The sequence below is a fragment of the Tympanuchus pallidicinctus genome, unplaced genomic scaffold (genome assembly GCF_026119805.1).
Source record: "Tympanuchus pallidicinctus isolate F22 unplaced genomic scaffold, pur_lepc_1.0 scaffold1, whole genome shotgun sequence".
Taxonomy (NCBI): Eukaryota; Metazoa; Chordata; class Aves; order Galliformes; family Phasianidae; genus Tympanuchus; species Tympanuchus pallidicinctus.
Genome location: NW_026294618.1, coordinates 2,058,911 through 2,081,627, shown reverse-complemented (window position 1 = coordinate 2,081,627; position 22,717 = coordinate 2,058,911). Strand labels below are relative to the sequence as shown.

Sequence of the window (22,717 nt, the reverse complement as noted above, 5' to 3'; positions counted from 1 at the left end):
CCCAGCATGGCCTGGGTTGCAAAGGCCCACAATACTCCAGATCCAACCCCCTGCTGTGTGCAGGTCGCCAACCAGCAGCCCAGGCTGCCCAGAGCCACATCCAGCCTGGCCTTGAATGCCTGCAGGGATGGGGCATCCACAGCCTCCTTGGGCAACCTGTGCCAGTGCCTCACCACCCTCTGCATGAAAAACTTCCTCCTCAGATCCAACCCAAACCTCCCCTGTCTCACTTTAAAACCATTCCCCTTGTCCCATCACCTCCCACCCTCACAAACAGCCGTTCCCCTCCTGTTTATCCGCTCCCTTCAAGCACTGGAAGGCCACAATGAGGTCTCCCCAGAGCCTTCTCTTCTCCAAGCTAAACAAGCTCAGTTCCTTCAACCTTTCCTCATAGCAGAGTTGCTCCAGCCCTCTGGTCATCTTAGTGGTATCACCAATCTATTTTTTAGCTTAATTTACTTTCCCTTGCTGCCTTTTCTCCCAGCAGCCAAACAAAGCAGGAAGAAAATCTCCTGTCGCTCTGTACAACAACTGCTAACACCTGCACTGCCTTGGGCTGGGACGCAGTTACCTTCAATCATAGAATAAGAGTGGTCTGTGTTGGAAGGGACCTTTGAGATCACCCAGTTCCAACCCCCCGCTGTAGGCAGGGACACCTCCCTCTAGACCGGGCTGCTCGCAGCCCCATCCAGCCTGGCCTTGAGTGCTGCCAGGGATGGGGCATCCACAGCCTCACAGGGCATGCCATTGCAGTGTCTCACAGCACAGAACCTCTTTCCAACACCCAGCCTCAACCTGCCCCTCTCCAATCCAAAACCACTTCCCTTCGTCCCGTCGCTAATTCCATCCCCTCCAGGGACGAGTATGCTTATCATTACGATATTGTTATTATTAAGAAGCTTTTAGACCCAGTCTCAGCGGACGGCTACGTTACTGACGACAACAAAAAGATGGCCGCCAGGCCTGAAGGCGGGACTCCAACCGCCGCCCCGCTCCTGGGAGCACGCCTAGCCAGGCTTCAGCCCCTCACAGCGGCGCGGCGCAACGTCCGGATCCCAACGCCCCCCGCTCCGTCCAATCAGAAGGCGGCAGTCGTGACCTTTCCCCCCGGAAGTTGTTCCGCGCGCAGGCGTGGTGGCGGTGCGGAGGAAAGGCGGCCGTTGCTGGCTGGTGTTGTGGGGTTGGCCGCGCTCGCGCCGAGGATGGCGGTGTCGGTGGAGCAGGCGAAGCTGGAGGACGAGTTTAGCGGTAGGTGCTCCACTGAGGAGCCGGCAGGGCTCGAGTCGCGCTGCTGCGGCCGTTCTGTGGTTGCGGTTGCGGGTTGGGGGGGGAGGGGGAGGAAAAGGGGGAGGGAGGAGAAGGAGTGGCCGCGTCTTGGGCTGAGGGAGCGCCGTGCCTGGGGGCTGCACTACGTGTTCTTTCGTTTCAAGGGATTGGGTTACTGAGGGAGTTTGGGGAGTAACGTCAACGCGGCGTTCTTTTCTGTCTTCAGAGCCGGAGCTCTTTGAAATCCTTCTCCCGGTCACCGTGTTTGTGTTGAGCGATGAGGAGTTCCTGCAGGCCCAGGAGCAGGTGGCGATGGTTCCAGAGCTGAGGGAGGAGCAGCAGGAGGCTGCTGGGAGTTGCTGTGTGTCGGAAAGCTGCCTGAGGCCATCAAGTGGTAGTAAGGGTTTAAATATTTGGGAGGAACTGAATGGGACCATAAATCAGAACGGCAGTGTGGAGTGCTCTGAAGAAGAACGGATCCCTGAGAGCGTGTGTAACAATTCAGAGTTATCTATAAGCAGTGGGATAAGCAAGGATGCACAAAGTCACAGCGCTGCTTTGCTGACGTCGCCATGTCAAACTGAGCTGGCAAAGATAAGTGAAGTGAATGGCAGGAAAGTGTGTAATGATAATGATGCCATTCCAAAGATTCCTCTCCTCTCTGCTGCTGACAGTGAGGGTAGAGATGAGACCACCGACAGCTGTGGCCAGCTGGTGTTACCAGAAACATGCAGAGATGAAGAACTTGCCTGTGTTCTGGGTGTTCTTTGTGATGAAAGCCAAGAGAAGCAACCTCAAGTACACGAGGAGATTGGGACAGCCCTTGAAGTGGAAGGTAACTTGTTAATAAGAGTTGTCCAAGAGTTGAAGTAAATTTCTAGTTTGAAATAGGTGGGAAAATGTGTAGGAAGAATGCAAAATAGTTTATGATAGATTAATCATTCCAACATAGATTAAATTCCTGTGCACCCGAATCACAGAATGGCCTGGGTTGCAAAGGAGCACAATACTCATCTGATTTCAACCTCCTGTTGTGTGCAGGGTCACCAACCAGCAGACCAGGCTGCCCAGAGCCATATCCAGCCTGGCCTTGAATGCCTGCAGGCATTCAAGCAGATATTTTCTGGAGTATGCATAATGCTTTCACAGACTGATGTGGTAATTATTGAAACCAAAAGGAATTGGTACCACTTCATTTTTCTGCAACTTGTGAAAGAGGGGAGAAGATTTGTAAACAAAAACTTGGGGAACAGGTGGGGTTTTTGCATTTCTTTTTTCTTTTTTTTCTTAGATACTACAGAAAGCACAGGGAAGAGTACTTGCCTTTTAGACAAAGTAGATAGCAGAATGTCTCCTGAGGAATGGCATTGCAGCACACTTCAATGCTTTGACAGGAATTCTGGTGTAAACCTATTCCATGAAAACATGGTGTTGTTCTGTTCAATTCAGAGCTTTGAGAGAAAAAGCACAGCGGAAAGAAAGAGACTCCAAGTAGAACTTCTCTTAAAACAATGGTAAATGTTATTGAGGGAGAAGTGTGGAGAGAGGCGTTAGGAAAGAAGTGGAGATTAGAAAGCATTTTCTTAGGGGAATAAAGAGCAAGGAAGCGTATTAGGCTGTTTTACATTATTACTACCAATTAATTGTGAACTTCAGTTGTTGTAGGAAATGTCATGCAAAAAAAAATCTTTTTTCTTCTTTTATCTCCGTAGATGCCGATTCTTTGAGGAATGGAAATAATGAAGCTAACAGCAAAACAAAGAAGGGAAGCAAATCTGAGGATGAAACTCTGAGTTGTGTTTTGCAGCATGGTTTGAAAGAAGAACCAGAACTGAGTTTCGATCAGTTTATTCATAGATGTTCTACTAAAGAAGAATTGCAAGAAGGGCAACTGGAGATAAATGCTTCTGTTTCTGCAGTATCAGCTACTCCTGAAGAGCATATTTATAAGTCATTAACGCCTGTTTGTAAGAAAAGATGTCGGCAGCAACGTATCGTTTCCCCTCGTGAAAGGCCAAATGAAATTCAAGGCCAGCAAGAAGATTTAGCATGGCTAAGTCATAGCATGAGCATCAAACCTCTTCCTAAAGCATCTTGTTCTACTGATAAGCGTGATAAAATCAATTTTAATTGCAAATTTTGTAGTTCTGCATATAAAAGCTCTGCGCTTCTGAAGAGGCACATTTATTCGGCTCATAAAAATAAAAAAACACATAAATGCAGCTTTTGTAAAAAAACCTTCTTCTTTTCTGTCAACCTGAAGAACCACCTTAAGCTTCATAAGATGAATAAGTTGCAAAAGGAAAGAAAAAATAAAATGAGTGCTAGAAGAGTTAGGCAAAGAACTGAAGAAAGAAAGCTGGAAAGAAAGAAAAAAGAAAGTAAATATGAGAAATACTTCATCAAAATTGAAAGAGATTTTACATCTCTGGGCGTCCCAGTTATTTTTTCCTGCAAACTTTGCTTTTTTGATTCATCAAATCCTAGGATTTTTATTCATCACATGAAGGCACATAAAGAGAGACCACCTTACCAGTGTCCTCAGTGTGATTACTCTTGTCCTACCTTATCTTACATGTTAAATCACATGTACTGGCATGCTGGTTATAAGCTGTACAAGTGCAGGTTCTGCACCTTTTTTTCACTGTATTTTGCCAGCATGGTTAGGCACAGCTACATGCACACAGGGCCAAAACCATATTCCTGTGAGTTCTGCCAGTCAGCATTTACAAGCATCCGTGGGTTAAAGAGACACAGAAGATTGCACGTGAGTGAGGAACCGTGCAAAGTCAGCTTTGGAAGTGGAAGAAAGAGAACTCGGAAACCTTCCAAGAATTACACATGTGATGAATGTAACGTGCTTTTTTATACTAGAGGTCATCTCAATTTTCATAAGAAATGCCATGAACAGCTCAAGGTGAGTGCTAATGCTTATATGAATCAGAGCAATGAATATCTTAAAAGCGAAGGATGCAAAATTGAAAGTGATTCCAAGGGCTGTGTTCCTGGACCTCTTTCTAATGAAGATGATAGTCTCACTGGGGGAGTGTGTAAAACTCTAGCTTCAAAAATAGACTTTGTGCAGGCAGGTGATGTGCAGGACAATAAGAAAATGTGCCCTGGAAGGGCGTTTACCAAAAACAGCCACTTCAAGAACATTTCACCTATTTTTGGGAGTAGATCAGAAGTTCAGGATTCGTACAAAGTGAACACTGTAGTTTACAAAGAAGACCCTCTCTTCAGCCCTGAAACCTCTCATTCGCAAAGTGAAGACAGTAAAAACAATGCTGCATATTCTAAGTCCAGGGATATGTGGCCTTCCAGTTTGTCTGTGTTCAAACTGTACAAGTGTAGACACTGTGATTATGCTACTGCTCTTCATAGCAGCTTTAAGCAGCACCTTAAAATACATGCTGATAAAGGACAGTTTGTGTGTCATGAATGCAACAAGACTTTTAAAACTTCAAACCGTTTGCAGAGACACAGGCTGCTTCATGTCAATGATCAATATGAATTCGGCCATTACTTCTATGCAGACAGCCATCTGGAGAATCTTGGATTGCATCATGAAATGCAGGTAGGCACGTGTCCAGAAAGTGATTTTGGCTCCTCACAGAGTTTCGGTGGAGTCTGTTCGATGCTTGGTTCAGGAATGTATGGAGAACAGACAGATACCAAGGCAGACAAAGATGATTTGCTAGCGCAGAGTGAGCCACGATTCTATCAGTGTGCAGAGTGTGAGTACTCTACTTACATCTTAAGCAACCTCAAACTACACATAAGGACTCACACAGGTGAGAAACCTTACAGCTGCAGCGTTTGCCAGAAGGAATTTCGTACCTCCAGTCACTTGAAACGGCACCAAGTCCTGCATTGCAATACGGAGCATCTCAAGTGCAGGAAGTGTGACTATTCAACAAACAAATGGCTGTCCTTAAAACAGCATCTGGCTTCGCACGCTGCGAATGAAAGCTCATTTCCTGGCTCTCTCAGTGAACAGAAGCCACTACCTGTCAAAACGTACACGTGTGAAGAGTGTGGCTATATCACAGTTCACAATGGAAACTTCAAGCAGCACCTGAGAATTCACACGGGGGAGAAGCCATTCAAGTGTGGGCAGTGCGGTGTTGCTTTCCGCACGTCCAGCCACCTGAAGCGCCACTTGCTGGTTCATGTGAAGTTTCACTGCAGAAAGTGTGATTTTTCTACAGTAGATAAATGTGCTTTCCAAAAGCATGTAAAAATGCATAAAAAGAAAAAAAACAAAAGTGCAGCAACTGTAATGTGATGTCCAGTAAGAAGCTTTTAGAAAATCATAAGTAGCAATATAATTTTAGAATGTAAGCTTGGGGTTTGCAAGCTAATGCTCAGTTCTAGAGAGCTTTGCATGTCCCAGGTTTATTTATTTCTGTACATTTCCTTGCTGTACCTAGAAATGTGGCTGTTAGTGGACAAAGCCAGTGTTGTGGTCAGGAGTGCAATTCAGAATTCTGCTTTGCTCCAGCTTCTGCTGTGAACTTATTTCTAGTGAAGACTGAGCTCAAGACATTGGAACACCTCTTCATACCTGCATAGCTGAAAAGTTATTCTGTAAGGTCAGAGTTATGAATTGGCCCGTGTTCATCAGCATAAACAGTTTTATGCCACTTCCTTTCATGTTTAAAAACAAGTCTAACTGCAGGAATGCTTAAAAGGAGGGATAAAAGTTCACACTGTATCATATAGTAATCGTTTTTCAGTTAAGAATTATTAGTATGATTTGAAGCTTACTCCCACCTGCTCCAAGTTGTGTTCCTTGCTGCCAGGCTCTCCCGTAATACTTAACAAGAGAACAAGTTTGTATCTCACAAAATAGTAATGTCATCACTGGTCAAGAGTGCTGCAGAAGTATTTTCTGTATGTGTATAAATGTAAAATGTTTTTTAGGTAGTTCATTATGTCTGTAGTTGCTCCTGATAATTCTTTCAGTAGTTTCACAGGAATAGTAATGTTTCTCTTAATGAAATATTTTATGATACTGAAAATCCTTAAGTTAATCACAAACTTCGTGGAGATGTCTAATGTTACTCTAGTATGAAATGCCTTGTCTTTTCTCAGACTAGTAATTACTGTACTCTTTGTTTCTTAAAATACACTATGTCATTCTGTTTGAAGATCCTTTCTGCTGATGTAAATATTTGCTGACGGTGTAAATTGAAAACACCATCATAGAATCCTTAAGGTTGGATGAGACCTGTAAGATTGTCTGGTCCAGTCTTTGAACGGTAAAACTTAGGTTGTTAAAAAGGTTTGCTGTGCATCTAGAATACATCTAAGGGACCACTTGTGTCAAACTGCAGTTGTATTGCATGATAAAGATTCAAACTTCAAATATTTGCGTGTTTAACAGTGATGTTGTGCTTGAAACTCTGGACAGCAGTGAATGTATGTTCAGTGGTATTTATGAAAGCACTATTACCCTCTTGTGTGCAAAAAGAACTGCAAAGGAGTGGTGGTCGTTTTTCCTAATGTTACAGTTCATCCCACGAAACAGCAGAATAACCCTGTAGCTTAATTTAGAGAATTTAAACGTGAAATTGCCATTGCTTTTATTATTGTTCTCAAACTTAAGATTTTCTTTATAAGCACAGATAATATTTTGCAGTGACTTTCTGGTAGTGCAGGAAAACAGTTTTTCAGAGGTGGATGGAATCGCATGGATTGATGTTCTGGCGATAAGCTGGAGGGCACTCTTTGGAAGAGGGAGGACAATGAAGATCTTAAGGTGACTGAGCCAACCAGCCGACACTGTTGTGAGAAACAATACCCTAATAGGGATAAATGGAGGTGTTCCTGGGAAGCAACAACAACACTGTTGTGCAGATTTGGAGGTTTTTTAATCTTGATTCTCCTCAGGTGAAGAAAGCATCGCAAGAACAGATGCGAAGAAGAAACAGAAGCACTGAAGAGAATTGGAAGCCCACACATGTGTAAGGCTAGGAAAGCTAAATCTGGAGGAAAGCAGTGTTTTATAAGTATGTTGTACATACATGGAGGATCCAAATTTGTAAAGAGTTTGTAAAGAGCAGAAGTTTTGTTTAGTTGCAGATGGGGGCAAGAAGATATTTGCAGGTGGAACTTAAGGTTGTCAAGCATCGTTATTGCAGGTGGTTGCTGCTAGTAATGAACATTTGGGGCAGAAATGATTCTCTGTCTTCCACCTCAGAGACGTTTGGAGGCAAAAGTGTGCTCATTTTTAAAATAAAAGTGTAGTTTGCTTTGTTCTGCGCCTGCGTTTGTTTTAGGGGGAACGGCTGAAATGGCTGTGTGCTCAGGGGCCAGAGCCTGTCCAAAATCACGATGGATTTTGTAATCAAAGCGTTTATTATTTTGCTGTGAGTGCGACTGTGTGATGCGATAGGCAGTCGTACGCTGGAAAAAGCAGAAGGTTGATCTTGATAGCGCCCAATCTCGGGCTGTGTTTCCCCAGGAAGCTAGGGCGCTACGGCGGCACGTTCGACTCAAGGAGCCAGCAGTCAGCACTGAAGACGCACATAAATAGGATAAATAGCTGACGGGGCGATGCTCAGCCCGCGCTCAACCGGCCCCCTCAGGCACCTCTCTTCAGGAGGCTGCGGCGCATGCGCAGAGCGCCCCACCTCTGTCCCATCGCGCAGTACGCATGCGCACGCACCGCGCTCCCTCCCCCTCGCGCCCTCACGCCTGTGCGCCTGCGCACAGTGCCAGCGGCGCTTGCGCGAGGGTGGGCCGGCCCCGCCGTAGCGAGCGGCGTTCCTTTCCCATCGCCGCTTTTTCTCCGCAGGAAATCGATCCCCTTCGCCGCCAAGATGCCGCGGATTATGATTAAAGGCGGTGTGTGGCGGAACACCGAGGTAGGACTCGGTTCGTTCGGTTGGGCCCCGGCGGTTTGTGTGTGGTGTGTGTGTGTGGTGTGTGTGTCGGGGGGAGGGGGGACTGCTTTGCAGCGGTGGGCAGGCGTCGGCGGAGGGTGGTGGTGCGCATGCGCAGTAGGCAGCTCGGGGCACAGACTGCTGCTAGCGTACCTGGCCCAACTCTGTCGCTGTCAGTAGAGCTCAGTGCTGCTCTTCAGCTCCTTCTCTGCTATGGAACAGACCCGGTTGCCTCAGCCACTCCTCACGTATCTTGTTCTCCAGACCCTTGTCCTCAGCAGCGGCTGGGGGACGTGTATGGGTTGTATTGCATCCGCAGATGTCCTTTTCTCAGGCTGGAGCGGGCCTAATAGTGTGTAGGCAGAGTTGTTGCACCCCGAAGGTGGTTGGAGGGGGTGGGAATGTGACCTAAAAGCCCTTAATGTGTAAATGAGTGCTCAGGGGGGACATTCAAAAGCAGGCTGGGTGGGACTCTGGGTAGCCTGATCAGGTGGTTGTTTACTCTGCACATAGCAGTGGGTTGGAACTAGATGAACATTGTGGTCCTTTTCAACCCAGGCCATTCTCTGATTCTGTGACCTTGTTACTCTCTACAGCTGTTTGAAAGACTGTGTAGCATGGTGAGGCCTGGCCTCTTCTTCCAGGAGACAGTGAGAGGATCAGGGGTAATACCTCTGAGTAGTGCCAGATGAAGTTCAGGCTTGATATTAAGATAAATTTCTTCTCTGAAAGAGTGGTGAGACATTGGAACGGGCTGCCCAGGAGGTGGTGGGGTCACTCTGCCTGGAAGTTTTAAAAAAATGAGTAGACGTGATAAGATAGGTGATATGATTCTATGTGGCACTGAGGGACATCGTTACTGGGTATGATGGAGGTGGGCTGACTGTTGTATTAGATGATCAGAGACTCACAGAATGGCCTGGGTTCCAAAGGCTCACAGCGCTCCTCCAGCTCCAACCCCCTGCTGTGTGCAGGTCGCCAACCAGCAGCCCAGGCTGCCCAGAGCCACATCCAGCCTGGCCTTGAATGCCTGCAGGGATGGGGCATCCACAGCCTCCTTGGGCAACCTGTGCCAGTGCCTCACCACCCTCTGGGGGAAAAACTTCCTCATGATCTTTGAGATCTTTTCCAACTTCAATCATGTTATGATTCTGTAAAACAATGAGGATGGCTATGAGCTCATCACCTGCAGCCCAGAGTATTTTATCCCTAAGAATCTACATCTTTCAGAAAAATAAAACAAACAAAACACAACTCCCTTGCTCTCGTTTTTGCCACCACATGCTTTCAGAACTGCACATGGTTGTGAGAAAGAGAGCAATAGCACATTTCAAGGATGTAAAAATTTGTTATTAGGTGTTCAGAGGTTTGACACTGTATAATCCAGAATTCTGCAACAGTATACTGCAAAGATCAAATCTGTATGTGATTCCAGAAAGCAATGAGAAGAATCAGTGAAAGATAAATATATTATGTACTTTATGGGCTTTTAAGCACTTGAGGTGTATGGCAGCTTGTTAATTGTTTCTAAATTGGAGGTCTGCAGAGGGTGCTTACTCTCTTTTTGTGGTCATCTAGAATTGTTAGAAGAAACAGCAATAGGTCATATAGATCTTTGTTTCACTCCAGAGATGAAATAGCATTTTTAGTGCTATTTAATTAACATTGTGGTTCTATGTGCAGCATTAAAAATGCTCCAAATGGAACAGGGTGGTATCAGGTCCTTAGGAAGATGGCTGGTTGTTTGCAAAAGCACCCACCACTATTGTAGGCAGTATGGCTTTTGCATTGCCATGTAACACAAGGGAAAATTCAGAAGCCAAGGAAGGATTTAGAGATGTTTGGTAATGCTATTCTATAAATAGAAATAATTTATGAATTGTTTCCTGCAGGAGCTCAAACCAGAGCTCATCATCGTCTGGACTTAAAGCTGCTGTGTGCTTCTGTGCTCTGAGAGCTGTTTGTGCTAGACAGAGGATCTGTCCCTGACGAGTAGCATCTGCACCGTGCAGCTGAACAGATTCTGAGCACAGCTACACGCGCTTATTAGGATTTAGAAGAGGAACATCTGTGATGTAGAAGGCTGTGCAAATAGCTTTGGTGCACTTAAGTATCACTTTCTGACCTGTGAGGTTATCAGAAATTGTGAACCTGCTTATTTGAGGGTAAAGGAGAGAGAGGGGCTGATGGGTGGATTGAAAGACAGTTGGTAAGATAAGATATGTAGCTTTTGATCAGATCTCAGTGCACAATTTGTTGCATGTGGGCAGCCTGGCTCCTATTCTGTTTTTTTCCCCTCTAAGTCTGTGGGCTTTGGGATCTGCTCTTCAGCATGTAGCATTCTAAACACTGAGGTGATATATTTCAAGGTAGACAAAGTTCCTTGTTTTTGAAACACCATATTCAATTAAATTAACCCATGCCAAAAAAAGGTGTTGTTATGGTATTATTTAAAAGAAGCCACCCAGAGGCATGTCATTTTATTTTATCATTACCAAACTACCTCTTCACCTCTGTTACTCAAGGAAGATGTACAGAGCCTTTAAAAACTGCATAAGAGAGCATTGAAACCAATCATTCCAGAAGACTTGTGAAGTAGACCACGGTAACCATCCCTCACCTTTTTCATACCTTGTCTTCTTATTGATTTTAGTGGTCTCTGGAATGCAAATCCTCATGTACCTGGAAAGTAAAATGTGTAGAAGGAGTGATGCTATGCTGTTCCAATTGGGCAGCCCATTAGATAAAACCCGTTGTGTTGTTTTCTTGAGCTCAAACTTGCCATTTTGCCAGTTGTCATTCTTCATAACAACATGCATGCTTTTCGTTCTAAGGATGAAATTCTGAAAGCAGCTGTGATGAAATATGGCAAAAACCAGTGGTCTCGTATTGCTTCCTTACTGCATCGGAAATCAGCAAAGCAGTGCAAAGCCAGATGGTAAGTGGGGAACTCCACAACTGGGAGAATTGGATTCATAATTAGTGGGAATTTAGAAGTAACTGCAGATGAATTCCTGTCTGCAGAGAAACTGTAGTTTGGAGATTGTTTGATTACTTCTCTTGTGAATAACACACATTCCTATTGATTGAAAGTAATAGCACAAGGAAGATGTGAAACTCCTGGAGTGGGTCCAGAGGAGGGACACTAAGATGATCAGAGGGCTGGAACACCTCTCCTATCAGGAAGGGTTGAGGAAACTGGGCTTGTTCAGCTTGGAGAAGAGAAGGCTGTGAGGTGACCTCATGGTGGCCTTCCAGTGCTTGAAGGGAGCGGATAAACAGGAGGAGGAATGGCTGTTTGTGAGGGTGGATGGTGATGGGACAAGGGGAATGGTTTTAAAGTGAGACAGGGGAGGTTTAGGTTGGATATGAGGAGGAAGTTTTTCCCCCAGAGGGTGGTGAGGCAGTGGCACAGGTTGCCCAAGGAGGCTGTGGATGCCCCATCCCTGCAGGCATTCAAGGCCAGGCTGGATGTGGCTCTGGGCAGCCTGGGCTGCTGGTTGCTGACCCTGCACACAGCAAGGTTTTCAACCCAAGCCATTCTATGATTCTATGAAATCTCATTGTGATGATTTGAGGAAACACTGCAGTGAATTATTTCAAGACAAATTGATAGATGACTCAGGACTGTCCCACTGAATGGTTTTTCGCTTTCCAACAGGTACGAATGGTTAGATCCAAGCATCAAAAAGACAGAGTGGTCACGAGAAGAAGAAGAGAAGCTGTTGCACCTGGCCAAGCTAATGCCCACCCAGTGGAGAACCATCGCCCCAATTATTGGGAGAACAGCTGCACAGTGTTTGGAGCACTATGAGTTTCTTCTGTGAGTTCCTGCTTTACTAGAGATGCATAGCAGGAAAATCTGCACAATTTGTTGTATTGATGCATCATTCTCTTCTCCATTTATGCTAAAGAATGGTGGTTGCTAGTAGACTGAGTCCTTCCACTTGCTAGTATACTGAGTCCTTCCACTAGCAAGTCTCTAAGAATCATTTCTTTATTGTTGATGTGCGTAACACAAAGGAGGAAGCACATGGAATTCAGGAGAATGGGCTTGAATACAGTATTGTCAAGGCTGACACACTTTCTGAGCTTCAGTTTCAGGTTTATGTGGGTGTTGTTTGTCCTTCTGATAAGCATGAGTGAGTATGTGAGAGAGAGGAGGAAAACAAACAGCAGAAAACCCATGCTGTTGTAATGGCTGAATGTGCAGCCATCACTTCTATGTGCTACAGAGGGTTTCTTTGGACCATGAGAAGGAAAAATTGTTTTCCCTTGTGAGCTTTTTTAATTCTGATGATTGAGTTCTCTGCTGTCAGCTTTGTCAGTGTTATATTTTATATAATATTTCATTCTTGTATTACAGTATGTTGTTTTTTCCTTCTCATCTAATTTAATGTTATCTGAATTTACCGTGTTCATAAATCTTTTCTGCAGTTATGAATTATATGAGAAGTGTAATGTATGATACAAGCTTTCTTGTTTGATCCATCTGTGGAGAGTTTTGAGAAAGGGCTGGTTATGCACCTGCAGGAGTACAGAGCCCATTGTAACATGCATGCAATGTATTTTTAGGGACAAAGCTGCTCAGAGAGACAATGAGGAAGAAACTGCTGATGATCCTCGGAAACTTAAACCTGGTGAAATTGATCCAAATCCAGAAACCAAACCAGCCAGGCCAGATCCTATTGATATGGATGAAGGTAAGATAGGAATTTGTTTGCTGTTTCTGACAGCTGTCTGGTTTCTTTGCTTTTCCTTTTTACAGAAATTCCATACTCTGGAACTGTTTTTTTTGTCTTATTTTTAATTCCTTCAGAGGATTCAATTTTTTCTCTTTCTTTCTGGTTTTATCTGAATTATTTGCCTGATCAGTTGGTTAAACTTTTTTCATTTTCTTTTTCTTTGTATGTTTCTGACTTTCTCATTTCTTTTAGTCACTTTGACTGGCATTTTATTTCTTTGACAAATGCTCTGTTGGGGGACGTCATTCCTTCTGTATATTCATCTTTTTCCTTACATCTAGTTACACTCCCACTGAAACACAGCACAACTTTTATTTTCCTGGCACTTTACAGTGTTAGGAGCTAAGAATTGCCCATTGGTAGAATGCCATGAATGCACCAATGGTAAACAGTCCGAGGTTCAGTAGTAGGGTGCTCTTGGATCTGAATGCAAACAGAACAAGTTAACCAACACAGTGCTACTGAATCTAGCTGCAAATGAAGTTACTTCATTTCATTCATGCATTCAGCTTGCATCTTTCTAAATGCATTTTGATTTTCTGCGTTGGTTTCTTCTTAGCGGTAGGCATTTTTACTTGAAACCTTTGTTTCATCTGACTGTTTAGAAAATAGATTGGAACAGCTTGGAGAAAAGTAAAGTTTAGCTATGAGAAATCATGTGACAGCATTGATTCCTTCAGCTTTTAAAGATTGCTAATCTTTACGTCGCTTTTTCTCTCTCGTTACTGCTGTGTTTAAGAGCAAAATTAATAGCTGTATTTGTGCTATTGCAGATGAACTTGAAATGCTGTCTGAAGCTAGAGCTCGTCTGGCTAATACACAGGGAAAAAAGGCTAAAAGAAAAGCAAGAGAGAAGCAGCTGGAAGAAGCTAGGTAAGTATATGCTTAGTTTTAGATACTGGGACTCGTTTCATGGACTCTGGAGCATATGGAATGCATAAATTCAGGCACAGGCTTAAGGCTTTGCAGAATTGGACATTTTGATAGTTACTTAGGACAAGTTAATTCCTGTTGTCTAAATATATGCAGCAATTGATTAAATAGTCCCAGATCTTTGGATCCAGGAGCCACCTATAGATGAGCACTACAAATCACACTGTATTACTGTCTGTTTAGACGGCTTGCTGCCCTCCAGAAAAGACGAGAACTTCGAGCTGCTGGGATTGAGATACAGAAAAAAAGGAAAAAGAAAAGAGGTGTGGATTACAATGCAGAAATCCCGTTTGAAAAGAAGCCTGCGCCTGGTTTTTATGATACATCAGAGGAAAACTACCAGATTCTGGATGCAGATTTCAGAAAGCTACGTCAGCAGGACCTGGATGGAGAGTTAAGATCGTAAGTATGTGCTGTGCTTTGGGAGGGAGCAGTGTGTTGGAACACAAACTGTTAAACAAAAACCACGTGTGTATACATTCGTGTGTTTATTTTTCTATGTGTGTGTATATGCTTGTATATATGTATTTTTTACACTTAAAAATAATTCATTTCTACCATAATATTTACTATATGTGAGCATGTATTTATCAGATACAAACAAAATATAAAAAATAAGTGTGTAAGCAAGTACTTAAACAGCATTTATCTGCTTATCTGTAAAAGCACATGAATGCAGATGTAATCGACACGAGTGTGTATATAAACATATAAATAGAAGTCATAATAATATAATTAATAAATAAATATGAATAAAATATAAACAATAATTAAATAATAGTAATGATAAATAATTAAATTTGCTAGTTTCAGGAAATGTCTGAAATACTGCGTGTAGGTGTTGTGTTTTCCACGGGACAGACATAGTGCAGGTTGCATCTGCCTTTCTAAAATATCTGGTTGTCCTTTTTGCCATGAAAATCAAAGTTCTTACACACATCTGTGCTCTTTAAATGGAAATCTTTGATTCTGTTAAAGCTCTTTTTATTTTGTCTCATAGTATTAGGAGTCCTCTCTCAAAGTCCAAGCGTTAGTGCTGCTGACAGAACTAACTTCTGTTTGTTGCAGTATAACTTTTGATGCAATCTGAGTATTTTGATGTAATAATCTTAAGTAGAATTTCCTTGAAAGCATTGTTTCATCCCCTGCCTTCCCAACACAAGCCCCAAAACACTCAAATAAGTGATTAAATGCACATCTTCAGCAGAAGCCATATGACACATATCTAATTGTTCAATTACATTCCTTGGCACTTTTACCAAGAGCTTTGTGCTGAGAGAATAGGTTCAGTACTGCATACAGTTCAGCTTCTTAGCTTGTGATGTAATTAATCCTTTCTGTATGGTCCTTAGTTCAGTGGATCTGTTAGGAGGTTCCAGCTGCCATGAATTACTGAATTACACTTTCACAGCCTGAATCTATTGATGTTTGGAAAAATATGCCATATTTATTAAGCACTAAAGGAAACATAGTTCCCATGTCCCACAGGAAATGTTCTTCCTTCGGCTGCTGCTGGAGGAACAGGGACTGTTCTCATCCACTTTATAACTGCTCAGTTCTTGCACTGACATTTTGTCTTGCTTCAGTGATGGTAGCTGAAACAGCCAACCACCTGCTGCCTAATTTTGTAATGTAGAAGCATTATGCTGCTTTCTTGGAGGTTCTGCTGCAGGGTCTATAGACCGTATCTAATCACTTCTACACAAATCATATAATTCCTCCTGACTCATGCTTCATTTCAGCCTATTTTGTTAGAGTAGAGCTTTGTTTTTGGTGTTATTTTGTAGCTGCTCTAAAACGATTCTTTTGTCTGTAATAACAGCGAAAGGGAGGGGAGAGAGCGCAAAAAGGACAAACAACACATGAAACGAAAGAAAGAATCAGACTTGCCTTCAGCTATTCTGCAGACCAGCGGGGTGTCAGAGTTTACAAAAAAAAGAAGTAAACTAGTGCTTCCAGCACCTCAGGTAAACAGCGCATTGAATCATAGAATCGTGGAATGGCCCTGGTTGGAAGGGACCTCAAGGATCACGAAGCTCCAACCCCCCTGTGCCATGTAGGGCCACCAACCTCCCCATTTCACAGCAGCCCAGGCTGCCCAGGGCCCCATCCAACCTGGCCTTGAACACCTCCAGGGATGGACGGGGCATCACAGCCTCTCTGGGCAGCTGTTCCAGCACCTCACCACTTTCATAGCAAAGAACTTCCCCCTGACATCCAACCTCAATCTTCCCTCCCTCAACTTCAAACCACTTCCCCTTGTCCTGCTGTTATCTGCCCTTTTAAAGAGTTGAGTTTTACCAAGCAAGCTATATGTTTTTCATTTCATAGAATCCCAGCATGGCCTGGGTTGCAAAGGCCCACAATGCTCATCCACTTCCAACTCCCTGCTATGTGCAGGGTTACCAACCAGCAGCCCAGGCTGCTCAGAGCCACATCCAGCCTGGCCTTGAATGCCTGCAGGGATGGGGCATCCACAGCCTCCTTGGGCATTTCTTATTGTTTGGGTAGGGGGCAGAGGAAATCACTGTGAAAAGGACCAAACCACCCTTTTCTAATGAGCCCAATATATCTCAGATGATTTCTTTCCAAGAGCTGACTCCCCTCCTGTCTGCAGGCTCCCTTTAGGTACTGCAGGCTGCAATGACATCACACCGCAGCCTTCTCTCCTCCAGGCTGACCAAGCCCAGCTCCCTCAGCCTGTCTTTGTAGTGGAGGTGCTCCAGCCCTCTGATCATCTTTGTGGCCCTCCTCTGGACCCTCTCCAACAGCTCCCTGCCTTTTTTTATTGGGGGCCCCAGACCTGGACACAGTACATTGCTCAGTAAACCACTTAAAAGGCCAAAGCCAATCAACAATTCCACTTCTGTCAAATTAGTCTAGCAGTCATATTTATCTTACTATGCCTTGAGATTCTCTCTTTACTGGAAGGCATACGTAGACCAGAAGCAATAGGTTTACCTAAGGACATTGTTCTTGGACTGATTTTTAAAGTAGACTTGGTGGAAAATGTCTGAAGGAGATAAATTTCATCGTTGTGTATTTGAGCCTTTTGCATCAGGGGGATGGGATGTACCTTGTGACAGTGGTATTTTAGAAACATGACTTTTTCTTAATTGGTTTCAGCATGCATGTAGCACTAATGCATATCTGGGAAGGGAGTAATGGTGTGAGGGTGTTATTAAAACAAATGGGGAATACCTCCTGACATGTAAAACGGATTTTGTTTTTCTAAAGATAATGCATTGTTTTGTTGTTTTCCTTTCAAAGATATCTGATATAGAGCTTGAAGAAGTTGTTAAAGTAGGCCAGGCAAGTGAGATTGCACGCCAGACTGCTGAGGAATCTGGAATTACAAACTCAGCCTCCAGCACTCTTCTGTCTGAATATAGTGTGACCAACAACAGCATAGCTCTGAGGACTCCCAAAACTCCAGCAGCGCAAGACAGGATCCTGCAGGTACAGTTTAAATGCACGGATTACACTTTTGCAGTGGTCAGCTAAATAAAAGGGCAAGTAGCATCAAAGCATTCCTTAGACATGTGATATTGGGGTTTGAGTGGTACACACTCTGCAGGATGCAATGAAAGGCATGGATACAGATCTTCCCCTGTCTGATCAGCTGTTACCATGTTTAGCATTAATGCTAGAATGGCCTGGGTTGCAAAGGCCCACAGCGCTCCTCCAGTCCCAACCCCCTGCTGTGTGCAGGTCACCAACCAGCAGCCCAGGCTGCCCAGAGCCACATCCAGCCTGGCCTTGAATGCCTGCAGGGATGGGGCATCCACAGCCTCCTTGGGCAACCTGTGCCAGTGCCTCACCACCCTCTGCATGAAAAACTTCCTCCTCCTATCCAACCTAAACCTCCCCTGTCTCACTTTAAAACCATTCCCCCTTATCCTATCACCATCCACCCTCAAAAACAGCCATTGACCATTAACCATTTTCCTGGTGTCTCGTGTAATTTCTCTCTGTGTAAGCAAGTATCAAAAATAGGCATGATGTTCACATCATTTAAACCATTTCCTTTATGTTTTTTACAACTTAGTTTTGGTATTCACTTTTTTTCCCCTTGAGTTAACCAGAATTAATGGAAACAATTCAAGAATATTTTCCTAGCACTTTATTTGCTTAAAAACACTTAAGATAAGGATTATCAAACTATTTTCTGCTATATGCAGTAGTTTCTTTACCTCAACTTATTTTTTGTGTGCCTTAATTCTTTATGGTGACAGGCAAAGTTAGAAGTGTAGTGGGGAAATGTCTTTGAAGTGCAGTTTGGATGATCTTAGGCCTTCATTGATGTGAATTTTCAGGGTATCATTGTGATATTTCTTGTGGAATCTTTAGGATCTTTAAGATGACTGATGAATCTTTTAAATTTATGGAGTGTAGCAAGCCAAAATTAAAATGTCTTTCTGCAGAACGTAATGGTTTGTTAATATCCAGTGTACTGGTATAATAGAAGTGCTAAACATTTTATACAGTTTGATTTGATATTCAAATAACTTCAGTTATTCTTACTGCTAGTGAACCTGTTAAACGTACATTGTAGAGTGTGACCCTCCACGTCTCAGTAACATACTGTGTGTTGTGTGGTTTACAGGAAGCACAGAATCTTATGGCTCTCACAAATGTGGATACGCCATTGAAAGGAGGTCTTAACACCCCCCTGCATGAAAGTGACTTCTCAGGGGTAACCCCGCAGAGGCAGGTTGTTCAGACTCCAAATACTGTGCTTTCCACACCATTCAGGTAAAGCAAACTCTTCTTCCAGTGGGTGCTTGGCTGAGCACCTTTGTGACGGGGTGGGGAAGTGGGTGTCTGTGTGAAGAGACAGATCAGCACTGCAAAATGAGTTTCAGCTCTCTTTTGTTTCAAGCATATATTGAACAACTTTTTCATTTTCTGTTTTTTGCAAACTCAGCCACGTTATCTTCATTGCTATTTCTACTGTGTGCAACATATACAATCCTAGAATGGCCTGGGTTGCAAAGGCCCACAATACTCCAGTCTCAACCCCCTGCTGTGTGCAGGTCGCCAACCAGCAGCGCAGGCTGCCCAGAGCCACATCCAGCCTGGCCTTGAATGCCTGCAGGGATGGGGCATCCACAGCCTCCTTGGGCAACCTGTGCCAGTGCCTCACCACCCTCTGCATGAAAAACTTCCTCCTCAGATCCAACCCAAACCTCCCCTGTCTCACTTTAAAACCATTCCCCTTGTCCCATCACCATCCACCCTCACACACAGCCGTTCCCCTCCTGTTTATCCACTCCCTTCAAGCACTGGAAGGCCACCATGAGGTCACCCCACAACCACTCTTCTCCAAGCTGAACAAGCCCAGTTCCCTCAACCCTTCCTCACAGGAGAGCTGCTCCAAACTCAGTCATGTTTGGTCCAGGATGAGGTGTTCTGTACTCTACAGCAATATAAATTGTACTGTAGCAATACCAGAGCATTAGTAGTAAGGTGGCACGTCATTCCATATGTGGATTCTAGCTTTTCCAAAGCATTAGCTCTGAGCTGAAGGTGGGAGGTCCTTTAGCCAAATCCATTTGGAATTTTTGAAAAGCTGGGGTAAATATTTTATAAGCCATATAAATCCAAAATTAAATATTCCTTGTATTGCCAATCTAAATAGTGTGGGCTTGTTGGTTTAACTCTGAGAGTGGGTCCTGAATAAATATATATCCCACAAGAGCCAAATACCATAGAGCTAAAAAATAATATGCTTGGTACATTTTGTCTGTCAAATTTTTCAACCTAAGTTCTATTTTGACTTCTGTCGTGCCAGTAGAAGTAGAGAATGAAGTAAAAGTGACCTTTATGGCAGCTTTTCAAAAGCAGTTCTGTTTTGTTAAAAGCTGTATGCAAAAGCCCTGTACTTTTAATGAATCTACACGAATGATCTGTTGGAGTAAGTGAGGTGTAGAATGACTGGAAATGTCCTGGGGGGATCTGGATGTTCGTTTGGGTCATTGTATATTAAAAATACTTGTATTTTCTGAGGTATGGGAGTATTGCTTTGTTTTTTCAGCTTCTGAAGTTCAGGTTTACCCATGTAAATATGACAGCTTTGTATCAGCTTGGTTTCTTGATAAAAGTTCAGTGTTAGTGTAAAAATCCAATACCTTGAGAGGTTGTGCCCTCCATTAGATTTTATTTTGTCAGGTCCTAGTTCTAAGAATTATGTTACAACACTGAATCTTATAATGTAGGTGGAACTGAGACAGCTAAAAAAGAATCCACTTACCTAGAAATATTTTTTTCTGGAAAGTTAGCATAAAGCTTTTTCTGCTAGCATAATCAAGTAAGTATATATATATAATATGAAACATTCATTTCATAGAATTGTGATTTGGTTGGAAAGGATGGTCAAGATCATCTAGCCAGCCATCCTCCTATCACCATTTGAAAACATTAAGATGGTTTTTTCTGCTTCTTTAACAGCCCTTTTTCACATTTTATTTTTGTTTTTAAACTGTTACCATCACCACATGAAATCTCATCCTAAGTAGGCAAGAGAAGACTTGTGCCTATCCAAGGCCACGTCTGTATATCCTGTATATCCTCCTATATGTATATAGGAGGTTATTGGAATAATCTAGAAGAGAAGCAAGTAAGGCCCATGGAATTTAAGACATAATTCATTTTTTCCTAACCTTGTATGCTTAAAAGTAATTTATGTGATACAGTTATCCTTGAATTAGCAGTGAAAGGGAAGCAGCACTTTCAGAGCAATCTGTTAGGTTATAAGGTGGGACAGCTGTTACACTGTAGGAGCTCAGAGTGAATGACTGGCCCCAGGTGGCAGGGAAATGAGAGGCAGCATTTAAATCCTAATTACCACAGGATATTTGACAGGAATGATCTCTTCCCAATGGCTGCAACAGGGGGTTGCTGTAGTTCCTGAAACTTCTCTTAATGTGATGATGTGTTTGGGTTTCAGCTTAACAGGTCTTTGGTTACACCTTGATAGATTTTTCTTCTGATGGCATCTGAAGTTTTCACTGCCTTGTGGCCGTACACACAGAGCATAGATTGAATTGATCAGTTGTGTCGTGGAACTTCTTGTGGTGCTCAGACATCAGAAAGTTGTGTTTTCTGGGGAAAACAAAACAAAATTGTATTTGCACTTCCTCCAGAACACCTTCCCAAGGACAAGAAGGCTTAACTCCTCGTGGAGGGCTGACTCCTAAACCTGTGGCTGGTACAACTCCTGGTAGAACTCCGCTGCGTGATAAATTGAACATCAACCCAGAAGAGGGCATGGCGGATTACAGTGACCCATCTTATGCAAAGCAGATGGTAAGAATTGAAGTTAAATGCTCTGTGAACTGTCGGGGTTTTTAATTTGTTGCCTTCTAAACAGAACTTTATTTTATGTAAACTGTTATTTCTGTTGCTTGTCGGTGGTCATCACCTGGTAAACTCAAATCTTTGCACTGTCATCAATAATTCATTTAAAAAAACAGATTTTTTTCTGATTAAAACAGCTTTGCTTGCACCTAGTGAAAGCATTCCAGAATTATTCATCAAAGAGGACATAGTTAAGTTTCAGTACTACTTGAATCTTCGAAGCTGAGCAGGAAATGTACCTTAAAGAAGCATTCAGTTTTCTTGCAGTTATGCTCAGCCCTCAAATCCTTCATCATCCTCACTTGCCAGTTCACCTACAGGACCTTTTGATCTGTCCCATTAGCAGCATTGAGCTAGAGGAGTTTTTGCCATTAGTAGCACTGTGGAGATGTCCAGTGATTTGAATGCCATCCAGACTCTTGTCTTGGGCAACAGATGTTTCCATTCCCGCAGATTGTGCCAGAGGTGCCCTGCCAATTAGTCTTGGTATAAAAAGAGCTTTTAATTAACAGGTGGCACCTTGGGAACTCTTTTTATGTGGCTGATTGTGCAGCCTTAACCATAACTTTGGATGTCTCCTACAAGAGCTATTGATGATTGTTCTTTTTGGGGTAGCTTAGAATATCCATCTCAAGTATTTGGTATGTTCATCTCATAAAATAACTTCTAGACATCGGAGTTTCATCATTGCTTGAAAACAAGGCTTATTTGATATCCTTGTACGAATTTTGGTTCTGTTTTAGTCTGTTTGAAGTAAAGCCTTTCACTGTTAGAAGGAATTCTGGGACTTTGGGTTCTTGATGAACTTCAGATCTGGTGGTGTTTGTTTCCATTTTCTTTCAGTACAACAATCAACAAAGCTGGGATCAACAGCAATGAAAAAAAAAATAAAGTTAGGCCTACAAATGCATGAGAGGGAATGCATTTTCACATTATTTTCAGTTTCCTAAAAGGCATTTTTGTGAATCTCTGCACTTGTTCTGACACTGCTGGAAGGTGAAGATGCCATGCTGTATATTTCAGTATATTTCAGCTTGTTTGGAGACTCTGTTAGCTGTCCTTAAGAAACCTCTATGTTGCTTTTAGCATCAGAGAGCATTTTTGTGGATACATTCTGGGTAGTGTTTCCTAGGCTAGCTTGGTTTGGTAACATGTCTCTTCTGTCAGACCTCAGAAATTCAGGTTTTATTGGCTTTGTGTAGTACTTGTGTGTTGTGCATGCCCTTTGATGCGGGTGAATGGAATTCTGTCATACTCTTCATCAGTGCCTGAATTCAGAAACATATCTTACCACTCTTCCAACAGGAGAGAGAGTCTCGTGAACACCTTCGCCTGGGGCTCATGGCCCTTCCTGCTCCAAAGAATGACTTTGAGATCGTTCTACCCGAAAATGCAGAGAAAGAACTTGAGGAACCTGAAGTAGATGAAGCCTTTGTAGAAGATACTGCTGATATAGAAGCCCGCAAGCAGGTAGATATGTAATGCAGAGAGTGTCTTTTCTTTAAAATACAGCATGGTCCTTGT

At 43.2% G+C, this 22,717-nt stretch overlaps 3 protein-coding genes across 4 annotated transcripts in view; all 3 read left to right on the top strand.

The window, feature by feature from the left end:
* The first annotated feature begins 950 nt into the window (after positions 1-950).
* LOC128088859 (uncharacterized) lies at positions 951-3,095 on the top strand. The gene is made up of 4 exons (XM_052699735.1): positions 951-1,248; positions 1,493-2,101; positions 2,558-2,780; positions 2,979-3,095. Coding segments are annotated over exons 1-4 (1,131 nt in total). The 3' UTR covers positions 2,980-3,095.
* An 830-nt stretch (positions 3,096-3,925) lies between these two features.
* Positions 3,926-7,820, top strand: LOC128088852 (zinc finger protein 835-like). Its single transcript, XM_052699722.1, has 2 exons — positions 3,926-5,460; positions 7,736-7,820. The coding sequence occupies exons 1-2, from the start codon at positions 3,926-3,928 to the stop codon at positions 7,818-7,820; spliced, it is 1,620 nt and encodes a 539-aa protein (XP_052555682.1).
* Positions 7,821-7,970: 150 nt separating this feature from the next.
* The window catches only part of CDC5L (cell division cycle 5 like), a 30,880-nt gene continuing 16,133 nt past the window's right edge, over positions 7,971-22,717 (top strand). Inside the window, exons 1-11 of one of the 2 annotated variants that reach the window (XM_052691364.1) lie at positions 7,971-8,138; positions 10,991-11,094; positions 11,818-11,979; positions 12,732-12,859; positions 13,675-13,774; positions 14,018-14,236; positions 15,657-15,801; positions 17,105-17,293; positions 18,441-18,589; positions 20,980-21,142; positions 22,499-22,663. In XM_052691364.1, the coding sequence (XP_052547324.1) occupies positions 8,094-8,138; positions 10,991-11,094; positions 11,818-11,979; positions 12,732-12,859; positions 13,675-13,774; positions 14,018-14,236; positions 15,657-15,801; positions 17,105-17,293; positions 18,441-18,589; positions 20,980-21,142; positions 22,499-22,663 (1,569 nt within the window). In that variant the 5' untranslated portion in view covers positions 7,971-8,093. The remainder of the gene's footprint in view (positions 8,139-10,990; positions 11,095-11,817; positions 11,980-12,731; positions 12,860-13,674; positions 13,775-14,017; positions 14,237-15,656; positions 15,802-17,104; positions 17,294-18,440; positions 18,590-20,979; positions 21,143-22,498; positions 22,664-22,717) is intronic. The other variant, XM_052691356.1, reaches the window with a different exon arrangement.

Excerpts from the sequence above, each read along its gene's own strand:
- LOC128088859 (XM_052699735.1), top strand. The coding sequence starts at position 951 with ATGGCCGCCAGGCCTGAAGGCGGGACTCCAACCGCCGCCCCGCTCCTG. Across the intron at positions 1,249-1,492 it reads GCTGGAGGACGAGTTTAGCG|AGCCGGAGCTCTTTGAAATC; the intron begins GTAGGTGCTCCA and ends TTCTGTCTTCAG. Across the intron at positions 2,102-2,557 it reads GACAGCCCTTGAAGTGGAAG|ATACTACAGAAAGCACAGGG; the intron begins GTAACTTGTTAA and ends TTTTTTTCTTAG.
- LOC128088852 (XM_052699722.1), top strand. The coding sequence starts at position 3,926 with ATGGTTAGGCACAGCTACATGCACACAGGGCCAAAACCATATTCCTGT. Across the intron at positions 5,461-7,735 it reads GTGAAGTTTCACTGCAGAAA|GAAGCTAGGGCGCTACGGCG; the intron begins GTGTGATTTTTC and ends GTGTTTCCCCAG.